Raw genomic sequence first — 25,139 nt, 5'->3', positions numbered from 1 at the left:
TAACTGAAACACAGCAGAACACCAACAAAAGATATCATCTTCATATGGAAGACAACATACTGAGTCCAAACTGTTTATTTCTTAAATCAAATGCAAGAATCCATGCAGTAATAAAGGGTAGAAATCTCACATGTAATAAGGGATAGAAATAGGACTCAGGCTGTCAAAAATTAAAGTGAATGCATGACTAAAAGTACTATTTCTCTTTGCCTGCAGGCAAACCCATCAGTGCTCTGGACCTTTTAGGAATTTACTTTTTGATTTACAAGCCAAAGTTTTTTCCATTCATATCAGCAGCCAGAATTCTGGGATAAGAAAGGAGTCATAACAGTTTCAATGCAATCAGAAGGTTGTGATTATGTTTTCTGTTCTACTGTGGTATGAACAGTGATTAAAAACCATGAAGAAAAATGATAGGTTTACAGTTAGGTACTTTAGCTATAGTGTATTGCTTCAGGTTTCATAGCAGAAGGAAATATAAGCAAGAAATTTAAATCCCAGGGAAAAAAACCCAATAATAAGAGAACAGACTATTCTCCAAATTTGCTAATCTCTGAGCATGACTGTGGTTATGGCGCCTGGGCTTTTGTGGAAGAAAACAGCATCATTCATATGACATTATATATCACCTCCTAAAGAGTACTGAGATAGGAAGAGGGATGCAGCTCCTGTGCAGCTTCCTGTGTGTAAGCTGGTGCCACTTCCTCTTAACAAAATAAAAAAAAAAAAAAAAAAGAAGAAAGACTGTATAATTCTAAGGAATACCTTGAGGGAAGATTGTAACAAAGACAAGTGCTACTCTTTATGCAGGACATACTTCTAAATGAGTCTGTGTCAAGACCACAGTTTAAAAGATGGTGAAGGTGAATTAAAGCAAACAAACATGAGAAAAATGTAAGATTTACCATATAGTGGTGATCTGAGATGCAAAACCTGCCCTGGTCCCCTTCTTAAGGGGAGTCAGCACTATTTTAAAAGTAGTTAATAGGAAGATTAAGGAAAAAAAGACAGTTTTGTTGTCTTAGCTGTTATTGGAGTTACCACATTAGCAATTATATGACTGAATGAAGAAATCAAGATACCAGTTGTATTTTATGTCTTGGTCTATTTCTCTAGCTGTGATTTATTTAAAAATAAAAAGAAGCAAAAACGTTTTCCTGAATATTGCTAAGGACCTAAGGTATCTTTCTCTCCCCCAATTTCCCCCTCTCTAAAGCTATCAAGTGCTGTACATTCATGTCTACCTCTCCCAGCCCCTCTGAGCACATGTATTGTTTTAAACATCTATGGGACCAACTGATTGCACTTACACCAACGTAATTCAGAAATTAAGACCTGCATGGGCTGCCTTCCATCAGCAGATATTTTTAATTATTCCTATGATATTAGTTATTTGACATGGGGCTCTTTTCTTGAAAGAAAATAAATTTGAAAGAAAGTGATTCAGATCAAACTGAATCACTGGATCTGCTGTAGCTTTGTGTTTATACCCTTTAAGATTTTTAACGTAATCGAGAATACTATTTCAATTCTACACAGAAGCAAAAATTAAACTGCTCGAGATTTTGAAACTTAATTATATTTTTTTGTACAGTATTGACTGTTTCAAATGTGACCACTGGAAAAATTCTTTGATGAAATTAATATAAATAATATCCTACTAGACTTAGAATTCTCTCTATTTAAACATGCCTAGAAATGTGGGGATTTTTTATGGAAGCTAAATCTTTTGTCAGGAGAAGAGCTGCAGAGCAACATTAATCTTAGATCCATTCCACTGCACTGAAATAAAATTGCTTTCTTCACGAGGAAAGGTAATCAAAAGCATCAGGAGGATGCAATTCTATAAAAAAAAGAATCATTTTGATTCAAAAGAAATATCACGCTATATAGTTTTGATATGAAATAGTTGCAGAAAGATTATGTTCCATAAACATAAATTATGTTTTTGTTCAGTATATTGAATAAACTAGGACTCATAATCACAATTTGATGCAAAAGTAAAGTATCAGAAAATACTGGAAATAATCCAGTTTGTTTTCTGTTTTCTGGACTGTGTTTTTGGTCTCTTGTAGGTCAGTGATAATGATGGACACACAAGGTCATTAAGAAAAAGAAAGTATAAAGAAAGAACTTGTTGGAAATCTAGGGCAGTATTCAATTAATAAAGACACTTATACTTGCAGTTATTTTTACTATATGCCAAGTTTAAAAATATTGATAATACACTGTCAGTGGCACACTACCACAGTAATTATGCAAAATATTGCAGTATTCTAATAGAACAATAATGCTTGTTTGGCACAGACTTTCTGAGTTTATATTAATGCTTTCAAGTGGGAGGAATGATCTCAAGAAGATTCCTATACTAGGAGACACAATCAAGTTGCCCATCACTGTCCTTTTCATGCTTTCTCCTGAAATGAAGGGTGCTCAGGAGTGCTCAGAAAACCAACTCAAATAATGGATGCCTCTGAGGCAAACCAAACCACACCAAACTCTATAAACGATATTTACCACATATATGAGAAGCAGAGAGCAAGTAGAGAAAGACTGTAAATAATTCTTTCAGCCTCTCCTACAAGACTGAAAAACCAAAGGAAATGTAAGATGTGCAACATAATTCAATCAGTTTTGTGGTAGAGATTTTAAAAGTAAAATGTACTGAGGAAATTGATAAAATATTTGTGTCAAGGAAAAATAAAACTTTGATGTAAAAAATAATCACACCACATAAATAAAAGAACATCCCTTTCCAGTATACTAATATTAGACATTTAAATAAAGTAATTTGTTCCAGCAGCCATGGGAGTTATGAAATGGTAAAGTAAATGCTGTTTAATGTAGCTAATTAGTAGCATGTTAAATCAAGCGTGTTGCACATACATTTCAATTGCATTATCTGGAGAAGTGATTGGTAATGGGAAATCACTGTGCTATCTAATACCACTCAGGGAGTGCTGAACTGTACACCTGAAATTTCAGCAAACAGCTTGGAAAACACTTGTCCTGGAGGGAAGCCCTTGCAAGGTCACTCTATGCTACAGCTGGGCAGTGTTGTGGGAACTCAACACAAGTGGGTGGTTCTGGTTACAGCCAAGGGAACACAGTGAGAGGCTATTTCACCCAGCTTTTCCTGTCTTTGTTAACCTATTCACTAAATCTATTCTGTTAATAGTCTCACTCCAGAATGTGCCTCAGCAGGATGATCCTTGGGCTAGGCAGCTTCCTGTCCAGACAGCAATGGCAATACTGGGAGGACTGTGAATTGAATAACTTCTCACTGAGCATTCAAGATATGGCATTGGGGCAGAGCCAGTTTTGCTTGTGGCCCTCTAAAGAGGCTTGAAGTTTGGCAAAGATGAAAATAATCCACATGTGGAGGGTTATTCTTAGAAAAAACAGTCTTGGAAAAGTTTATAGGTCAATTACAACATTAAACCCTGTAGAAGCAAAGAGAGTGACTAGATACCCTGGCAGGGCTCAGACACTCACCTTTCCATTTTTCTTCCAAATCCCAGTCCCCTGTTTTCCTGCATTGTACAAATACCACCTAACTCCTGGGGATTTGTCTTTGGTCAACTAACTAGTTTGCTCAGAAAGCAGTCTTGGATGTGATGTGGATACTATGCTCTCAGTTTGGACTCCCATGCCCTGTGTGGTCTTCAGCAGATCCCCACCACCCCCTCACACAGCAGAGCCTGCAGTAATTGTGTTCATTTCCATGAAAAAAAAAAAAAAGGGCACCATTCTGCCAGCCTGTAGCACACTGGTTTTGTTTTTTCAAAAGACTCAAAAGCCCCTGTTATCCTTCTCAAACCCTCTCAGTCTTGTCACTACCAGAGGAGTGCCAGATGAGACTTTTAGCCAGCCCTGCCATGTTGACAGCCACACAGAAAGGACATTCCATGTGTCCTGAGGGAAGGCCAGCCACAGGCAGCATGTGCACAACAGCTCTGCTCTGCCTGTCCTGGGGCTTGGGTCCACTCCTTGTGCAGCTGGGAATGGTTACAACAACCCCCAGAGTCAGGAACTCCAAGAGCCTCATCCAGTTGTAATAAATGAAAGAAATGAAGGCTTCCAAAATGGAGAAAAACTTTCAGGCATGTATTTAACATGTCCTATAACATGGTAGTGGACTGAAATGAACAACAACTAGTTAAAAATGTCTTTTATGATGTAGAGAAGCAGAATGCCAGTCCATCAGAGCATTTGTGGTTGATTCTACTTTGGTATGTTGGAGCATAAACACTGAGGAAAAAAACACTAAGTGGATTTTCATATGGTGACACAGAGTTGCTTTAGTGAAATACTGATCAAAACACCACTAAATTAAAAAGACAAAGTGTGATCTTTTATTTTACCAAAACATTGTTCTCAAAGAGTGTTTTAACGCATTTCTGTCAGCACCTTTAATCTTCACCTTGTGTTTCAAAGATGCTAAAATTTGCCAGTGAAATTATTTTCTGCTGGAGGCTAAACCAATAGAACAATTTTAAGATGCAGATTTTTCAAGCATGTGATTTTCTGCAGAAGTGCTGTGCTAAAAAGAAAATTCAGAACAATTTTGAACCTTCTGGGATTTAGGTCCCCCTCACACACTGAACAGCAATGCAAATTAGGATGAATGTTGATGGAGCCCACAGCTATGTTAGATTTTAGCTGATTCCTGAGCACTACTCTAAGCACACTTTAAGACATTCAATAAGTATTCTTAACATTAATAATGTGTTTAACAGCATTCCAAAGCAAAGAATAAATGTTCTCAAAATATTTTTAAGGCCTAAACAAAATTGGAAATCCTTTTATAATTTACTTATCTGTCTTGCATCTAAAAAATGTTATGTGTCTCACATTTAGGCTCATGCTAAGTTTCACACAGGTAATGAGATTAAATGAGATTATTTTCACACAGATCACAAAACTAGAAAAGTTAAAATAAAGGCATGTAGATCCTGAACTGAGATATTACAGAGTACTCTACCATTACAGGAAAAAAATTATCTAATGACTTGGACACACAAGCAAATTATGAGGACATAACACACCATAGACATCAGTTGCTCTGTATTAATGATTTATGTGTATATCCAGCTATAAATGTGTCACAAACTTATTTTCAGAGATGTAGAGTTCTTTGAACACTTTTGAAGCCTCAAGCAATTCAAAACAAATAAAATCCTGCAAACCTGTGCAGCACTCCTGCTTGCTTCTCTTAAAATTATTCTTAATGTTGTCTCACATGTCAAAAATACCACTTAAAAGTCTTTAACAAAGGAGACTGAACAAATAACAGTTGTTGTCCTTAACATTGCATTGTACACCATCACTGTTTTTCCATTGGATGTCTACCTTAAGGCAGTTTCTCCCAGACAAATTTCATGAACATGCTTATGAAAATTGTGCACACAATAAGCGTCAAATCTTGTTTAAACGACTGTCCGAGTTTCATCGAGGACAGAGTTAATTTTTTCTACAGTAGCTGGGTGTGGTGGTGTTCTCCCTTGGTCCCAGCTGCTGCAGGCTGAGCGCAGGAGATCCTTTGAGCTCAGATGTTGTGGGCTGCCATGTGCTGTGCTGAGCAGGCCTGGCCACAACCCCAGTATTGAATACCATCTTACAGCTCTTCCAGGGGCAGGGGAAAGGGACTTTTTCTCTGGCTTCTGGGAAGAAAGACATTCTTTTTCCAGTTGGGGAGAATGCATGGTGTGGTGTTGAAAAGCTGGTCGGTATTTGTCATGGGCTTTCCGTGTAAGAACCCTGTTACTGTTTCCTTTTTTGTTTTTAAATCTCATTGCTCTTTCCAGTAAATTGTTCTTATTTCAAACTGTAATTTCCACCTCTTTCTACCTTCAATTCTCAACTCCATCCCTGGAGCAGCAAGGGGGAAGGAAAGGGGCAGGAGTGAGCAAGCAGAGTCTGGTTTGGGAGAGTCTCAGGCTGCACTCAATTGGGAGTGTCATTGCTAAACCAAGACAATGACCATATAGCACATCTCTTTATACATTAAATTTGCTATCTTGTCAAAGAAGGAAATTATATTCCTTCAGCATAATATGATCCTGATTTTTTTACCACTTTATTATCTTCTTGGTCTTGATAAATTGATTTCTAATAATGTGTTCTAGTACATTTCTTAGAATCAAATCTAGTCTGACCTAATAATTTGCTGGATCTCTTCTTCTTAAAAATAGGTATAACACCTGCCCATACCCACTGTTTCCTTACCTTACATAACCTTCATAAACTTTTGGAAACAATGACTAATAGTCCATACACAGATTCAGCTAGTCCTTTGAACACACTGCAGTGAATATTATCAGACCATTTCCATTAAATTCACTTAGTCAAATATTGGTTAGCCTAATTTTTTATTGCATAGCCTCTGGTTAAAATGGATTTTCTTTAATAGCTGGTCAGCTAACCACTTTTGCTGAAGTAAAAGAAGCCTTTTCTGTATCATCTACTCTCTGCTCTCTTTTCCTCCTAACTAAAATCAGAGGATGTTATTCTAATGATAATCTTCTTGTTACCTTTTATACTGTTATGTGCTTTAGCCTTTCTGATATCCTGTAGGATGACTCTGCTCTTCTTTTCTACTTCCAGTCATGGGGTTTTGATTCCACATTTTGTACAATTCCTTTTCAATTTTTAGAATGTTAGAGAAAGTTGATGCTGTCATATTATTCCTTTGTTAGACTTTTTCTGCTTCAGGAGAATTTTCTGTTCTACCTTACGCACAGTCAATACAAGATTTTCTGCACTCCTTTTGTTCCCTCAAATTTCTTTCCAAGAATCTTTCTACTTACCAGGTCTCTGAGCTCATTTAAGTCCATCTGTTCTGAAATCCATTATACTATTTCTACTGCTTAGAGTCTTTCCTTTTAACAGTGACTATTTTGTGACAAATAAACTTTTAACCAGTGACTCTCTTAGTGCAAATCAAATCTAATATAACCACTTCCCTCTTAACTTTCTCAGTCTTGTGGATCCTGTCCAGTAGCTGAGCACCTACATAGTCATTGTCTCACTCCCCTACTGTTGTCCCCTATCAGGATGAAGGAGACACCAAAAGTTAAAAAGCCTCATGGATTGAGATAATTGCAGTGTAAGAAGGGAAGGAAGGAGGAAAAAACCTCAAGTGATGCAAAGGCAATAACTTTCCATCTCCAATAAGCAGTCTGGGCAGTCTCCAAGCAACAGCTCCTTTGGAAGAAACACCTTCCCAGTTTTTATTTCTGACTATATGAGAGAATATTTCTTTGGTCAGGCTGGGTCAGCTGTCTCAGATATATTCCTTCACAACTTCTTGTCCACACCAAGCCTATTAATGGCAAAGGCAGAATAGGAAAAGGAGAAAACCATGATGCTGTGCAAACACTGTTCAGCAACAGCCAAAATAATAGTGTGTTTTAGTAACAAATCCAAAACACATATGGGATCCTATAAAGAAAGTTGACTTCATCCCTGTCAGACACAGTACAGTGTTGTGAAATAAATAAATGTTCTCAGTGTTGCCAAAACTTTATTAGTCATTGGTCTTCTCACATGTTATTAGCTTAACTGATACTGAGATAAAAGAAGTTCCTCATTATCATCCAATCATAGAATGGTTTGAGTTGGAAGGTAACATACCATAGAACAGTAGAGTGGTTTGGAAGGAACCTTAAAGGTCATCTAGCTGCAACCACCCCACCATGGGCAGGGATGCCATGCACTATATCAGATCGCTCAGGACCCCATCCAACCTGGCCTTGAACATTTCCAGGAATGGGACACCCACAACTACTCTGGGCAACTTGTTCCAGTACCTCACTACCCTCTGAGTGTAGAATTTCTTCCCAACATCTAATCTAAAGCCCTCCTCTTTATGTGAAAACTGTTCCCCCTTATCCTATCACTATCTTCCCATGTAAAAAGGTGTTCTCCTTCTATTTTGTAAGCCCCCTGTAAGTCCTTTCTTCTGCTTAGTACTCCAGAGCAGGACACAGTACTCCAGGTGGGGTCTTACAAGGTCAGAGTAGAGAGGGAGAATGAAGATGAAGGGGGAAATGGAAGGATTCTCTTAGTTGCTCATAAAAGCCTCATAATCTTCTAGAGAAATAGTTTGCACTACATTCATGAAAGGATGGGTCTCTCTCTTATCCTTTCCACAGGTCTCTCTCTTATCCTTGCCTTTTCTGTAGAACAAGTATTTTTGAGAAAGCCTTCAAAAGCTCACAGGTGGAAAATATAAATGCCAGAAATCACAGAACATCTTTCAAAATCTTTTGAAATACTGGCAACAGGGACAGAGTAGACCAAGGTTACCAGGAACACCTATAGAGTTTAGCAGCTTGCAGTTGAGAGTAATGATGAAACACAGATTCTCTTCTCCAAAAATAATATTTCTATCACTTCAGATAAGGGCAGCTATATGATAAAATTTCAAACTGCTTCTATATAGCATGGAGACTCAGACCTAAAATGATCCTGGTTGTCTTATTCTGAGATCCCACCCCTGAATTTCTACCTGAAGCTTTCAGAGCAAACAAGGCATGAAAATGTACTGCTGTGTCTGATTTCACTGCTGAGCTGTTGCTCTCAGAGCCAGTCTATCTGTGTTTCAGATACAGTAGAAATCAGCCCTAATTCCTTCCATGGATCTGGAGCATAAATTCTGTAGTTACTTTTATGGGAAGTGAGGTTTAATGAGCAGAAATACATGTGGGCATGGTAGCCCTAACAATCTGTAATGCTTCACTAAACCTAATTGGTTTTGAAAAAAAGTGGATGTTTCTTCAAGTTTGTACAAACTCCATAACAAAAGACAGCTGGGAATAGGGAAAGACACTATCAATGCTCTCCTGAACACTTGAGGGAGAAGTCCTGTTTTGTCAGAACTTGGTTCTCACTATTGGCAGAAAAAATCCATAAGAAACCAGTCTTTTTGCTCTGAAATTATTATTTCACTGATCACTACAAAGAAAAAAGTCACAAAAAATGAGGCCACAGCCAAGCACTGAATCACAAGGACTGGAAGTTGAAAGAGCACTCAATTAAGAAAAAAAAAATTATTGATATTAGTACTAGTAGTGGGAGCATTTATAAATACTTAGATCACTGCACCAATCTTTCTGTCAAATAGATTTAGCCAATGACAGATTTATAATTTTATTGTGTGCTTCATTATAATTTTGGTAAACATTGCACAGTGCCACTGGTAGATACATTTTAGGTTAGCATAATTTTTCTGATAAATATTGTATTGGGGTAAGTTAAAGTGAAATCTCGATTACCTGTAAAGTGCTGAAAGTGGCCGCTTGTTGCCAGGTTTTGGTCTGTATGGTTTTGGTTCTCCTGCCATGTTGATATCTGAAAGCAAACATTTGATATCAATAAGTCAAACATCCAGAAATTTGCAAAGGCACCTTCAAGTCACTGAAAATGAGCAATAGGCAGTGAAAATGGACAGCATACCTAAAACACCTGTCTAGTATTTACCTCTTCTGAATTGATGTTGCAAAACTTTACAAAAAATTTTTACTGTAGTGTATGAAGATTTTAGGCAAAATATTAGTTATTGTTAATGGAGAGAAATGACATTTTTTAAACACAAAATTTCTACTTGGTGAAACCAATAATGTATTTCTATTACAGAAGAATATTTGGATGGTAACTTAGATGGTGAAACAGACTACGACATCTTGTCAAATCCTGTTGAGGTGAAACTCTTCTGAAGAGTTCCTCTTTAGGTTCGAAAGAAATACACACTGATCTTTAACTGCTACTTCCCTATCCACTTAGAAATTAACTCTTCAAAAACAAATAAGAGAGTATCTATTTCCTACCCAAATGCATCTCTCCTTGAAGAAAGAGAAAATCTGGTTTTGCAAATTCTTTCTCTTAGGCATAAACTTATTATTCTCAAAAACATCAGAAATCTTGTGAGCACTTTAAAAGTTCACTTTTATTCTACCTGAAAATTTATCCTTGAAATATAAAAAAAACCTAAGATTCTATAGACATTAATCATGCTTGTTCTCAAATTTGTCTCTTCATTTGAATCACATTCAAAGACACACCAGGAGGTAGATGTCCCTTGTTATGGTTGCTGGAACAATTACACATGGAGAAAGAAGCACAGACCCTGCTGTGGGGAATACCTTCTTGGGCTTAGGAATCTGTCTATATAAACACAAATTTGTATCAAAAATCTCCACTCTGATTGAATGTTGCAAAGCTGACATTACAAAAAATCACATGGAGAAAATTAAACTGTTTAGGAAACAAATTTTGTGCAATGAGGGATGCTGCAGCTAAATCTCAACTTCAGTAACATAAAGAAAAAGTAACAGTCAACAAAATCATCAGAATTATTTCAGTGTAAAATTGCTGTGACAGAACATCATATCCTATTAAATGTAGAATCACATGGTGGTTGAGACTTTCAAGGAAACACATGTTCTTGGCAAAGTCTATGTTTAGACCTGAAATTGAGTGTAGTGGAGGGAAAAGAGAGCTGGAAAAATGAGGTGTAGGAGTAGGAAGAAACACTGTCCAGTGCAGTGATGCTAAAAGCTTAAACATTTTTATTTATTATTTTTTACCTCAAAAAATGCAAAAAAAAAAAAGCCTGAGACTTGCTGACTGGACACTTTTATTTCACATAAAGTGAATAAAAACCTCCCAATCTGATCTTTTTTAATTATCAGAAACATTGAAATTGTATGTGCCTTAGAATTTTTTTTTCTGACCGAAAATATTTTTCCAATGGAAATTTCATACTTCAAATATTTAAAAGAATTTAAAAGAATTTTACATTTATTTTTGATACTTGGAGCTCAGCCAACATTTATTTAAAATTATACAAGGACTTGAAATGAAAAGCTTTAAAGTAGAAACATATAATATAAAATACTTTAGTAACATTTTCGTAATATTAAGTACTTTGGGATTAAGTCTGCCTGCTGATTTAATCTGACTGATTAAATTCTTTTGTAGGAGCTCTATTACTACTAAATCATAATTTTTCATAAAATATTAATTTTCTTGTTTCACCTAGCTCTCTGAAATTGGATGAACATTGGAGACAGTTTTCATGACTCATTGAAATGCTTTCCTGCCTTTAATTTTAGGCAAGTGCTTTATTAAATATATATTATTTTTGTCTCCCATCTTTGTTATAAATTCAGTTATGATGTTCTTATTTCAAGATATATAAATTCTACAATGTTGAATCATCAAAGTAGACACCAAATGTTTCTGAAAGCCACTGAGGGATTTTGGTAGTTCCATTGCATTTCCATTGGCTCTTGGAAATAACTTGGAAAGAATTGGAATTATCTTGACTATTCTTGTAGACTTACATTTTTGCAGCTCTACAAGACCCACTTTTAAAAAGGTGAGTAGTGTAGAAGGCTAAGGGCTGTTTGTTATGTGTTCTCTTCGTTTCAATCACAAATGTCAGAAAGGTGACACTGTAAGAAGCACAGTGGCAAAGCTGTTCAGAATCCTTTAAGATTCCCTCACACTTAAATAAACCTCTAAACAGTGAACTACTTTATACAGATAGTAATAGCCAAAAATTCTCTTTACCACAGGAAATAGTTCATACAAAAGCTGTGCACATGGGGCTCTTCTGTTAATATGAAAGTGATTGAATAGCTCTGCAACTCCCTAAGCACTTTGTAGCAAGTTAAGAATGGATGTAGGAAATGCTTTGAAAAGTTAGAACAGATTTTCACCCCATTATTTTTCAGCACTATCTATTCCAGCCTCAATTTTCTAACTAAGATTAGAAGTGAACTTGTCAACATTTCACAAGATAGATTATTTCTATCCCAACTGGAAATCTTGTTAGATAAGTTGTTCTCTTCCTTCATCCATCACTGGTTTCACAGCAGACATTTACATCTACTACATCATAAACTATGTATCAAATAAATTTGCTGGCTGCAGCACAGAGATTTACCTGTGCTAATGATTCCACCCTGAAGGAATGCAGAGATGTATCACTCCTTATGCTGTTAAATTAGCTACTGCACTTGTACATGAATATGTACCAGACAACTTTGCAAGGGACACAGACATTCACATTGCTTCTGGAGAGGCATGGATTTGATGAATTGGGCACCTGGTGGATAAAGAAATGACTCATGGTCACACTCAAAATGTTGTATTAAATGGGAAGATTTTCTAGTGGAGACTGCTGACGAGTGGCATTCCTCAGGGATCAGTATTGGTGCAGTTTAACATCTTTCCTGGGACACAGACAGTGGCACTGAGTGCACCCTCAGCAGGTTTGCCCATGACACCACTCTGTGTGCACACTGAAGGGAAGGGATGCCATCCAGAGAGACCTCAATGGGCATGAGAAGTGGACCTGTGTGAACCTCATGAAGGTCAACAAGGCCAAGTGCAAGGTCCTGCACCTTGGTCTGGGCAATCCCAAGAACTAACACAGGCTGGGTGGAGAACAGATTGAGAACAGGATTTGGAGGTGAAGATGAGAAGCTTGATGTGACCTGGAAATGTGTGCTTGCAGCCCAGAAAGCCAACTGTACCCTGGGCTGCATTAAAGCAGGGCGAGGGAGGGAATTCTGCCCATCTACTCTGCTCTCAGCTGGAATATTGTGTCCAGCCCTGGGGTTCCCCAACATAAGCTGGATATGGGCCTGTTTGAAACAAGTCTAGGGGAGGGCCACCAAGATGATCAAAGTCCTGGAGCTCTCCCTCTATAAAGACAGTCTGAGAGAGTTGGAGTTGTTCAGCCTGGAGAAGAGAAGGCTTCAGAGAGATCATACAACAGCCTTCTAATACCTGCAGGGTGCCTACAAGAAAATTAAGGGGGACTTTATAGAAGGGCCTATAATGATGGGACAAGGTATAATGGCTTCAAAATGAGAGTAGGTTTAGATTAGATATTAAGAAGAAGTTTGCTGTGAGGACTCTGGAACAGGTTGCCCAGGGAAGCTCTGGATGGATGCCCCATCTCTGCAAGTGTTCAAGGCCAGGTAGAACTGGGCTCTTAGCAACCTGGTCTGGTTCAAGGTGTCCCTGCCCATGGCAAGGAGGTTTGAACTAGATGATTAATGTCCATTTCAACCCAAACCATTCTATGATTCTATGATTGGATAATTCTACATAGGAACGGAGCAGCCCAGGGACTCACGTTATTTTCTGTGCTCATATACTAGAAATGTTCACTTAGATATCAACTTCAAGATAAATTCATCACTGAAATTCAAAATACTAAGGAAACATTATGAATATAAGCATGACTACGCAGAAAACACCACAGTGTAATGCAGCATCCTTATCTTCTGTGCTTTCAGAATCTAATGAAATTTATCAAAAGAAATCAATTTTTGATTCTATGTGTATTATCATAGCAGAGCTTAGTTAAAGGATAAGATTTAAATTTCATTCAAGGTTGTGTATCGTCAGTAGAATAGATCTAATTTTGAGTGTGGTATTTTTTTTTTGTAATTAAACTGAAAAGTGCCTAGTGATTAATGACAAAATATAATAATAATTTAAAAGAGAGCATGAATAACATTATAGAGGGCAGTCATTGTATTCAGTGGCTACATAAAATTGTCTGAAAGAGCAACTCAACGCAGCAGATCTACCTTTCTCCTATCACCATTTCCTACCATTGACTGCCTGCCTCCCCAGGCAGGGAACAGCCAGATGTGAACAGCCCATTATTGGAGAAGCAGTATCAGCTAGTCCTGGTGCTTTGCTCACAGGTTTCTTGGCAAAGTAACCTGAGAATCTGGTCCTGAAGACAACAGTTGACTTTAAACAGCCTTTGTAACTGCAAGCAATGATACCTAAAGATCATTCATATTCTAGAAGCATTTCAGTATTAGTATACCTGCTCTTCAGATTCTTTGAAAAGTGTCATTTAAAAGAAAAAATAATAATTTTGGTTCACAAAAATGAATGCCCAGAACAAGAAGCTTCAACAGGCAACAGGCTTCAAAAGCTCAACTCATGAAAACTGGGATTTTGAGGCTCTCTGCTGCCAATCCAGAGCCTGTGTCTCAGGCTACATCTAGCCTATAAAATTAAATGGAGCCCTTTCAAGGCACTAGTACTCATTTACATATTCTATCAGATTGTTAAATTGTTTCTTTGCATGAATTTTAGCCACAGTTTAAAAGTACTCTCCTATGCAATTTCTAGATATAGGTAGAGAATGGACATGACCTTGTGACCACTACTGGTATTTTGTCTGGTGAAAGAGAACAGATCCATGTACCTGTAATTAGTACCTATAATTTAATATTAATGATGTGACCTCTGCATGTGGGCTCCATGTCAGAAAGACTGGAAAACAACACCTGGAGCTTAGAAAACTCCAAGTATCTCTATAGCTCAAAAGCTGATTTTCTAATACATGTTTAATCAGGCATTCTTCCAGATATTCTTGTGAATGTTTACAGAAATGGAGACATTCTTTGAACAATTCTACACTTGTTTGACTTAGTTTTTTTTCTAGAAAAGTGTATCATTGTGTATTTCCAGACCAGCTGTGCTTTAGACCAACACTTAATGGAAAAGATGGTAATTTAAATTAACATATAAGAAGGAATTCACACGGTGAATATACAATCTATATACAGAGAGAGATATTGATAGAGAGAGATTAGGATACATTTTCTCCGCTTTCAGATTACACAGTGCATGGGATAGAAGAGAAAGACCAAGAGGTAGATGCAATTTAGAGTTATCCTGCAGCCATATGATTTATAGCATAACTGAACACCAGCAAAGCTAAGGCTAATCCTTCTTTCTTTTATACTGTTCTATCTGCTAGTCTTATAAATCTCCCTGCTGCCTGCTTAAGAAATTTTAATGAAGTCATATGACATTTTTTACATCATAAACTTGCTTTTTTCTTTATATGTTCCATTGATTACAGGTCATCTCCTCCCCTCCCCCCACCTCTAGCATGTGAAAAAGGCAGAGAGGGAAGGACAGCTCTCTGTTCTCTTCCATTATGTGCCCAAATTGCACAGCCGTAAAGATGAAACTTTCTAGAAAATTGAACAAAAACTCAAATTAATTCTCAAGGCTAGTAAAATATTAAATGAAGGTCTGGGTCACACCTTTTCCTTTTCTATAATGGTATTTAAAATAATTTTCTTGTGGGCCTTCAGCTGTATTTGGATTTTCTCTTAGCATTGAAGTAATTGGAAGGCTTTTTTTGTACAAAGATGACAGCTATTGTTAATGCTTCATACAGAAAGAACTGCTTGTTGAATAGTATATGAAATTGCTTTGTTCAACCATTTCTTCTTTCATTAAATACTGCTAAAATGAAATGAGGCTATAGGATTATATAAGCTATCATTCTTAACACCATTCAGTTGCAACAGTGTCAGGCGCTGTCTTGCAGGAAAGTTTTTTCTGTTCCCCAGGGAATTGGGTTGGTGTGAGGACAGGCCAAAGCTAAAAAGGGAACTCCTGTCCTGTCTGTGTGCCCATCACAAACTATTCCTTCAGAGTGCTGGAGACAGCATTCTCTCAGCTGCAGCCTGAATGCCAATGTACTTTACAGCTGAGGTGGAGCATTGGGCTGCCTCTGTTTTTCTCTGTTTTTTGGCAGCCCTGCACCTCCCACCTCAAGAAACAGCACAGTCTGGGCCAAACTTCTTGGTCCATGCCTAGGGAGAGGCATCACTTCTGCCTGGGGAAGGAGAGAATGCTTACTTGTGTCTGCTGGCTGACTGCCCATGGACTCCACACTGTGATTGCTGAATCTGTGTCCAAGACCCTACACACTGCTTCTCTTCTGGCGCTTAAATCCTTGCAGATGAATTACTGTGATGTGGGCAGGAGTGCCCCTGGGGTACTGTGCTGCAGGGGAAGGGACACCACAGAGAATATGGCATGCCTTGTGAGCATATTCCTAGGGGAAGGAGAGCAGCCTTGTTGCTGGCAATCCTGGCCACTCCTCCTCCTCAGCACTGGGCTTGTGCATTCCTCTGCAGGAAGTTCCCCACTTGCAGATGCAAGAAAAGCAGATTCAGCTTCAAAGGGACTGTGTGGCCACAGCCACTGATCTGCAGACCAGCTCTGTCAGAGCAGTGGGCGTTTGGGTGTTAACTGTGGAAACCTCAGCCTGGTTTGTGCCATGGCAGCTGTGAAGCTGACTGTCACATGCACACTTTACCCCTCTAGAGTCAAACTATAGATGAAGGCAGGTATAGTCTCCCTGTAAGGAGATCCTTTTAATTTAATCAGGCTTGCAGCTTCTGTTTCCCACCCAGAGAATATGATTTCTATGTAGCAGATCCTTGTTAAACACATGGACTAGCAAATTCTGCACATGTAGAAGATTAATGTCATGAGGGTAAAAGAAAGCAATGGAAAAGTACATCAGGAACTTTCTGCTATTTTCAGGAAAAAAATAAACAGTTTTAATGTAAGCTTAGCCATAAAAAACCCCCAAAAACAAAACAAAAAAACCTCCCACAAAAACAATAAAAAAGAAAAAAACAACACAAAGAGTTCAAGCAGGGACTCTCATATGACTGCAATCGCTGCTTACACTTTTAACTTCTCACTGATGTTTTTAATGGGAAACAGAACTGGTCCTTGACTTACAGCTTTTTTTTTCCAGACAGTGAGGTGTGCAAGGATTACCTTAGCTTTCTCTTGATCGCAATAAAGATGCTGTTTACAAATAAAAAATAGAGCATCTATCTTCTTTCTGATCAAGCACAATCATTACAAGGCAGCAGCCAAAAAACTCTCTTCTGCTTTTCTCTGATAACAAAAGATCGTTATTTCCATGAGACTCAGACAAAGCTTCATGTTGACTGGATGTCTGAGCTTCTCAGCATTGCAATTAGCCCCAAGCAGAAACATTAAACGGCGTAGTGGGGATAGAGTATGAAAGTCCCTCATCTTTTTTCAGATTTCAATATGATTTATTCTAGGGAACATGCCCTGAACCTCAGTAATTTTCAGCTTGTCCTCAGACTACATTTTTTTTCTCTCTCTTCTAATACTTGGTTACTTTCTCTGCCCTACGGTCTTTCATCTAACTCTCCTACTAATGTTAACTTCATGCTCCTAGCAATAGTTTTTCATGACAATTGAAATCTGTACTGTACCAAAGAGTTCACAATCCCCATTGCCCCAATCCTTTTGTCTTTCTCACTGTTTCGCCTGCAGATGGTCAACTTTATTAATTCAAACGTGAAGAATTTTTTTTCTAAAATAGCCATCACACTGACAACATTTTGCAAAAAATACCATTATTTTGTTTGCACTTGTTACTCATATTTCTTGAACATTACAACACAATTTGCTTACATGTGAAGCACATTTTCTCCTAATCTGGCAAAGTGAATGTAGCCAAGGCTCTTGGGGTGTCACAAGTGGAATATCTTCCATAGAAATGTTTTGCAATGCACATGTCATTCTGCATGTTGTAGCCTGGGGCCTTTCCTGGTTTGGGCAGGAGGTTTCAGCAACCCCAGGGGCAGGGAGCAGAGGCAGTAGGTGATGGTTTGGGGCAGAACATGCTGATGGACACCCTCAAGATGCTGTTGGATGTGAGGACAGTGTGCCCTCTGAAAGGCTGGCTGGGATTGGCATTACAGGCATCACTGAGGGATTGGGTACATTTGATACCCTGAATTTTGCTGTCAAAACCTGCAAGGTTAGGTACAACCTTGAGGGTATTCCCACAGGCTGGAGGCTTTCATCCAGGCTGTCAACAGATCAGAGAGGAATCGTGCTGCAGATTTCACTGAGCCTTGAACAATGATGTTCACTGATCAAGGAAGCTGGCGGGGGAGACAAAAACAGACCTCTGCAGCTCCCAATGCACTTCCACCACTTTCCAAGAATACTCATCTCCAAAACATGTGTGGTTTTGCCCTTGTTCCTCGACCTGAAATCTTCCCTCTAATTTTCACCATTGTCAGCTTCTCAGATGATCCGTGTTGGTCCCATAACACTTGAAAAAACCCATTACCCCAAAACAGCTACTCTTAACTACTTCCAGGTGTTCAATTTTCCTTTCTATGTACCCTCTTTCTGCTCAGGATTCTCATGTTACAGGTTTTGTGGATTAGGAGATCTAGAGAGGAGGCTCCGTTTAAGTTCCAAAATCACTTTGGAATTAGATAACATGTCTTCTAGCATTTCCTTTGAGATACAGTAAATCTTTCACTGTCAGCTTTATGAAAACTTGTGCCCCATATTATAGACTCATAGAATTATAGAGTAATGTGTGTTGAAAGGGAGCTTTAAACCTCAAGTAGTACAACTCTCCTACCACAGGAAAAGACATCTTTCACTAGATTGCGTTGCTCAAAATCTTGTCCAAGCTGGCCTTGAACACTTTCAGGAATGGGACATCTCTGGGCAACCTGTGCGATGCTTCACCACCACCACTAAGAAAAAAAACTCCTTTTATCCAATATGCCACATAATACGGTCTGGAAAAGTTTTGTCTTTGCAACACAAGCATTGTAAATCATATGATGGACAGCTACAGAATTAGCTCATATGTTATAATGGGAAAAAACGATAAATATTACCTTAATGCTATTACAGCTTTAATATTATAAAATAATATAGTAGTGATATAAAGAAAAATGGCCTCACTAACTCACTAATATAAAGCTTACCATTTTTATTAAAAAAGCTGGGTTGAATGAAATGACATCAGAAGTGAAGATATTTCCACTGAAATTTGGCATATGGAAGGAAATTTTATTGTGGAGGTGACATGCAAAAAAAAGCTATGCCAAATCCAATATTTCCGTAACAGCAGTGCTTAGGTTCTAACCATAGTCTAAATCTTTTTCATTGGCAGCTTTTGAAGTTGTCCAGTGGATTCAATTTGGTAACCAAACTGCAACAGCATAGAATTCTATTGCAAAAGCAAGGCATTGAAAAATCTGAAATACTGAAAAACTTCAAAATTAATGCTATGCACTGTTGTTTTATTTGTATCTCTGTGGTATTCCTGCAAGGCAAATAGAAGAGTTGATAGGAATAGAGAAAATGCTATATCTTGTCAGATTGATAGTTCATATACTGTAATTTTCTGCCTTCAGCTGCCCCAGCTGCTTTGGAAGGAGGCACAAGAACCTCGAACTAAGTAAAAATAAGATTATTTTCCCTCCATTCTCTTATCATCTCAGCATGATTCTCCTCCTAAAATGCTTAGCAGTTTAGGATTACTTTAAATCCTAAAGCATGATGTTTTATCTTTCCTCCCATACTGATTTTGTTAGTACATAACTGATGCTAGCTGGAACTGGAAATCACTACAATTTCAAATAGCATTGCTGACTACATAAATGTTTTATTACTCTGTTCTTGCTAATATGTAATATTGGTGTATTTTTAAATGAAAAAATATGTTTCTCAACAAGTGAGCTTTGGCCTTATAATCCCCCTACTCTTCACCCCCTCAAACCCTTTTTCCACCACTATTTATTTCCCTCATTAGTAATAACAAAAATCATAGAAACGCCAGGAACCCTTTTTCAAAACATAAAGCATTATCCTTCTCCATGCAATTTGTTGGACTTCTGCTGTTTACTTTTGTAGTTCTACATTTGATTTTGCATGCAAATGTACTTTACATGCTGCTTCAGAGGTTCTCTCACAAAGTTTAAGGTACTGGTTCAAGTACTGTTTTAAGGTACTACATATTATCAATGACACAAATTTGTATATATAAAGAATCAGTAACAGGAGAAATTGTAATAGGTTACTAAAATTCCTATTAGGAAATAAAATAATTATTTTGAAATTCATTAAATCAAGTCTCAATATCAAAAGTATTACCAAAAGGACAACATGAGATATTTCAGTTTAATTTTAAAGAACAAAAAATATAATTACCATGCATATTAATATGCAATGCTAGTGAAGCTCTCATTGAACGTTCACCACCTCTAATGTTAACTACATTCATGCTCTTCTATGCTGCCCAGTACCATTTTCTGTCTAAGCCAGCTTTGCCATAAAACCATCGATTTCTATTACCCAAAAAGCAAATATGTAATTTGGCTCAGAAACCATAGGAACCAAGAACTCCTTCACTCTGAGTTAATTCTTTTCCCCAGAAATATATGGGACCATGAGATTTCCAATTTATTTCTTCAGAAAATGATTATTTTGAGCAAGCTGCACATAAAGACACATCACAAACGTTTGTGAAAAGGATTTGGAAACTAATCTCAACTGCAGTTGGGATAAGAAATACCTAGAGCTAGACAAGACAGTGAACACCTGTTGGACATTCACTTCCTTGAAATCCTTTTGGACTTATATCAGACTCCTGTAAGGAATTCAGAAACCTTATTTTTGCTTTGGGTTTCATTGGAAGCTAGAGCATTTCTTCTGCAACTTCATCATGAAATTAAATGGTCACAACTCCCATCCCCAATTAAATTTTTACCTATGTTGCAAACTCCTACCCAAGGTTCCTGCATTTTCCTTTTCCTTTTTATATTTGTATGTGTATACTCATATGTGAAAATATTTTCAATAGAAGCCTGCATTTTCAGCTGGAAAATTTTTGTTAAATTTTGCATATCATCTTTCTCACCCAGTTTCTGAAAATAGAGGGTTGCAAAGGAACACCAAGGAATATTGAATTCCTGAAACTAGAGTTAAATTATTGTGTTGAAGTGGATGCTGGAGCCAATTGCTTTTATATAGAAAACAAGCACTCCTTAGTCTCAGAAACGTCATGTCTGAAATTCTCATCTAGCATTATTGCTAAAGGAAGGTGCCAAGGACCTATCTTAAATCTCAGTACCTGCAGCTTTCAGATGGTTAGATTATCTGGTTTTTGTTGGGGTTTTTTTTCCTACCCTATGCAATAAGAAATTCTGGAGGCTGTTCAAATGAAACAGCTTTCTAAGCTCACCTGGAAACATTAATCTTCTGGACATACTGTATAAACCACTAATCTCATGCTTGTCATTTAAAATGAGGAAGGGAGTACAAGGAGAGATGAAAGATGCAAACAGATTTTTAAAGCCTTAGCATTGCTATTTGAATTCATTTTAAGAATAAATAAGATCCCTAAATCTTACATTGCAACAAACAAAATGGCCAGAGGAAAAGAATGGGATGTATGAACCTTCTAAATAAAAATGAATGAGATTCAACAAAATACTTCAGCATACTGTCTACTGTTTCACTTCCTCATGTTCAACTCCTTATCATACACACTGCTGTTAACATCATGACTTTTTTTTTTTTGTTGTTGTTGCTTACAAGCAGAGCCAAAGATACAACGAAACCTTTAAAAATTTTTTTACTGGTCTTATATACATTGACCCAACAGCCTACAGCCAGCTGTGAAACCTGTGCTCTGCTGCAATCTCAACCTCACAATCTTTTTTCATGTTGCCTGATGCTACTTATGAATCTTAAAAGCATTTATAACTTCATACTTAAAAATACTTATTTTCCAAACAATTAGGTCAGAATAGAAGAGCAGTGCTCATATAAGAAAGGAGACAGTTTTGGATGAGTGTTTTAGCTCTTAGTGCTAGTGTAACCTTCCACTCAAGTCTGTGATAAAAGCAGATTTAGTCCAGTATTGCTACATTTCACCATTTAATCATATACCATATAATAATCTGAACACTCATTTTTTTTGTTTGTTTGTTTGTTTTGTTTTTAACTTACTGAGGTGAAGTCTTAGTAAACTCCAGTAAGAAGAAAGAAGGTTTTCACCTTTTGCATTTGCCTCTTGCTCATTCATGTGATGAGTCCACACAAGCTGCTTTATTTCAAGGAAAAGGAAAATGTGCATCCAGCAACAAAGCCTCCCAAGGATTCAGGATCCTGTGGCCTGTAATGGACTTGTTCAAAAACTGGCAATGGGAAATTCCACAGGATTGTGTGGTGCTTGCACCTGTATTTTTGGAAAATTTATGGGAAAGGTGTTATACAGACCATGGCTGTGCTTGAGCACACGGCACTGTGTTATCGGTAGTGTCCAGTTGGTCTGCTCCGTGCAGGACTGCATTTGTCTCTTAGCAACAGCTGCCTCCCATCCTTAGCTCAGTCTCCTTTTATACAGCTAGCTAGTCTTTATACAAAGACATAAAATAACATTGGGAAACAATAAACTGTAATACATTTCTTCATTCATTGCTTTATTCGGTGCCATTCACTAGAGTACTGAGTCACCCCCATGAAGGCTCCAGGATAAATGAAAAATTAACAATAAGTTTTGGGGTGCAAACTGTGCTCTTTATTTTGGTTTTACCCCTCAAAAGCCTTGCTTCAGCTCTTGTAAGTGGATTGGGCCAAGATCAAATATCAGTTACCTACCAGAAACCTCACTTCAAGATATCCCCAAGTTGGGATATGTGAGGGATGTTATACAGTTTGGAGTATATTTATGTGTTCTTTCAGCACAGTTTTTCATTTAAGTTTGTCTGGAAATAGAGTCTGTTCTAACTGTTTTTCTATTTGCAGCAAGTAACACAGAAAGGTCCATATTTGCTTTACTTACACTCAAATAATTAGTTCAATATTTGACACCTCTCCTAAATTAAAAAAGTGCTCAAACCTACTTCATTTAAGAGATCACAGGTCCTCAAACCCTGGTCAGATATTGAAAGTCTATAAATCACTCATTCCAAGATGTGCAAAAAACCCACACGGACAGAATAATTAATATCTGGCTGAACTTTCTAAATTAAAAACAGTGTACTTTTTCTCTCTGGTACATGTGTGGTTTGGGAAGGTGAGTGATACAGCTGAGTATGAAGGTCTATCCCCAAAGGAAGACAAAAACCACTTGCAGATAACAGCAGCTCAGTTTTGGGGTCAGCAGGTTTTTCAGGATATGCCACCCCTGGTGACACATGCTCGCAAGGACAGTCATGATGGATAGCACACAGCACAATTTTGTCTGCCAGGATACCAGCCAGGAGTGAAATGCTATTGCTGCCATGTCAGAACAATGAGTAAGGACAGGCATGGCAGGGATTAGAACTGCCACTGACACAGACCTCAGCTGTCAGAGAGGGATATGGCTTGTTGTAGAGTAGATGGAGAACAGGAGGGCAAGTGAATTAAGAGCATCCCATTAAGAATATAAATATGCCTCTCAGGTCTCATAATGTTCATAAACTGGGTGCATCCTGCTTTGCTTCTGCCTTTCTCCATTGCTCTGGGTGCTTCTCAGGCAGCTCACATACTAGTCTGTGGGCTGCCTGTGAAAAAATTTCTGGCATGTGTGACAGCATATCACTGCAGCATGGATGCAGAAATTATCTAGCCTGGCACAGGCATCCACTAGGACTCTAAGGATGAAACTGAGGCCTTGATTTTCATGGGGGAGTATAACAAAGTTTTATGGTGCGTGAATGCAATCTTGCATTTACAAATACCTGAATGTATTTTTCATGCATTGTCAAGACAGCTAACTGCTAAAGCATTTGCATGTGGAAAGCCTTCCACTTATGCAGGTTACCAGGTTCCAAGTTTTTCTAATCTAGGAAAGGTTCTAGCTATCAAAAAGAATTAAGTTTTATTTGATTCTTTTGCCAGGTTCCAAGTTTTTCTAATCTAGGAAAGGTTCTAGCTATCAAAAATAATTAAGTTTTATTTAATTCTTTTTAAATTGAGAGAAATAGTAAAAAAGGAATCAGGTTACAAAAACCAGAAGACACTGGAAAAGCTACCATGTAAGAAGTGTAAATATACTCAATGTACCAATATAGTTTAAATATAAATATTTTAAATTTTAAATATGCATTTAGAAAAATTTTGCAGTTTTACAGAATGCAGTTTCAGCAGAAGACTATGTGAGATTTTACTAGTCTTTGCTTTTGCTGGTCTTCTAAAAGTATGAACCTCTGTTCTGATGCAGGAGGATATTGAGGCAGAGGTGAATCACAGGTCTTGTGCTCATATAGTCACTTCTGTAGTTCAGTCACTGACATCACAGCAATGAAAAGAATCTGTTCAAAGGGCAGATAAAATTTTCATTTGCATCTTAGAAAATGCATCTCAACACCAATTTTTAAAGTTTAGTATTACTTAAATATACAGTATTTTTAATAAAAAGAACAAAATATTTTACTGTTTTCTAGGTATATTTATGTTTGCTTGCTCAATAAATTACTTGATAAATTATTTCACCGTCCCACAATAAAAACCACACAAGAAACTTGCAGTGTACTTTCAACAGAGTTAGGAAGCTTAAGGTCCACACTTCTGTCAAACAAGCAATGGGGAAGACATAGCACTGCTAACTAGTGGGTAGTATAGCCCAAAGACTGATTTTTGGGAAAAAATTCTTTCAGTCATTAATCTAGGTATCAATTTATGTGCCAGTGTTAAAAACAACAAATAACAGAACCACAGAAACACTTGTATTTTGAGAGGAGCTCAGTTTTTATTTACTTTGAAAATTCATCTGTTTCTTCCCTTCTTTCTCTTACACACATACCTGCAAATGTCAGCACCCTTCATTTCCTTTTATATTCCCAAGAACAGAACTCATTGTATGCAATCACTCCTGAAAATTGGTCTTTTCTCTTATTGGGCTACAAAAAAAGCTAAGCTTTCTTGAAGGCAATCCATATCTTGAATCCTGAACATGTCTGACAGTCTGCCCAGGAAATAGCTGTATCCAAGACTGTCAGAAACAAGGTCATATTGGGCCACGAGATTACATATTTATTGTGCCACCTTGAAATACATGGTGCCTCCTCATCAAGCTTGGATCTCCACCTTTCACACCTCACAGCCCTTTTGGCATGCAGGCACTGGAACCACATGGACCTCTGGCAGCTCTATCCGGGAGTCACCCATCCCTTGGGCTCACAGATGCTGCCATGGCTGGTGTCTGCTTCATCCAGCTGTGCTGCCACAGTGCTGGTGGCTCACTGGGGAAGTGCTAGTGTGCCCACAGAGCCAGGAGTATTTCATACAGGTGTCTCCAATGCTAATTGAGATATTGACTTATTGTCATGGTCACTGCATGGCAGGGTTCAGTAGAAAACCCAGCACTTTCCTCACAAACCACAGCAGCAGCTTCCCTTTGCTGACATGGCTATACCTGAGTTACACTCCCAGAGCAAGAGATGAAATAATAACCTTTTTTAAAATATCACACAAGAGCTGTCTTTCCACAA

The 25,139-nt window shown here is 37.8% G+C and overlaps 1 protein-coding gene across 5 annotated transcripts in view; it reads right to left on the bottom strand.

The window, feature by feature from the left end:
- RALYL (RALY RNA binding protein like) overlaps window positions 1–25,139 on the bottom strand; it is a 382,641-nt gene that overhangs the window by 62,329 nt on the left and 295,173 nt on the right. For all 5 annotated transcript variants that reach the window (XM_085053115.1, XM_085053112.1, XM_085053113.1 and 2 more), the window contains one exon: window positions 9,279–9,354. In XM_085053115.1, coding sequence (XP_084909241.1) covers window positions 9,279–9,354 — 76 coding nt within the window. The remainder of the gene's footprint in view (window positions 1–9,278; window positions 9,355–25,139) is intronic.

This window comes from Lichenostomus cassidix, chromosome 2 (genome assembly GCF_008360975.1).
Source record: "Lichenostomus cassidix isolate B80296 chromosome 2, HeHo_3.0, whole genome shotgun sequence".
NCBI lineage: Eukaryota > Metazoa > Chordata > Aves > Passeriformes > Meliphagidae > Lichenostomus > Lichenostomus cassidix.
Note: the sequence above shows the minus strand (reverse complement) of the source record. Positions and strands in the feature narration are given on the sequence as shown.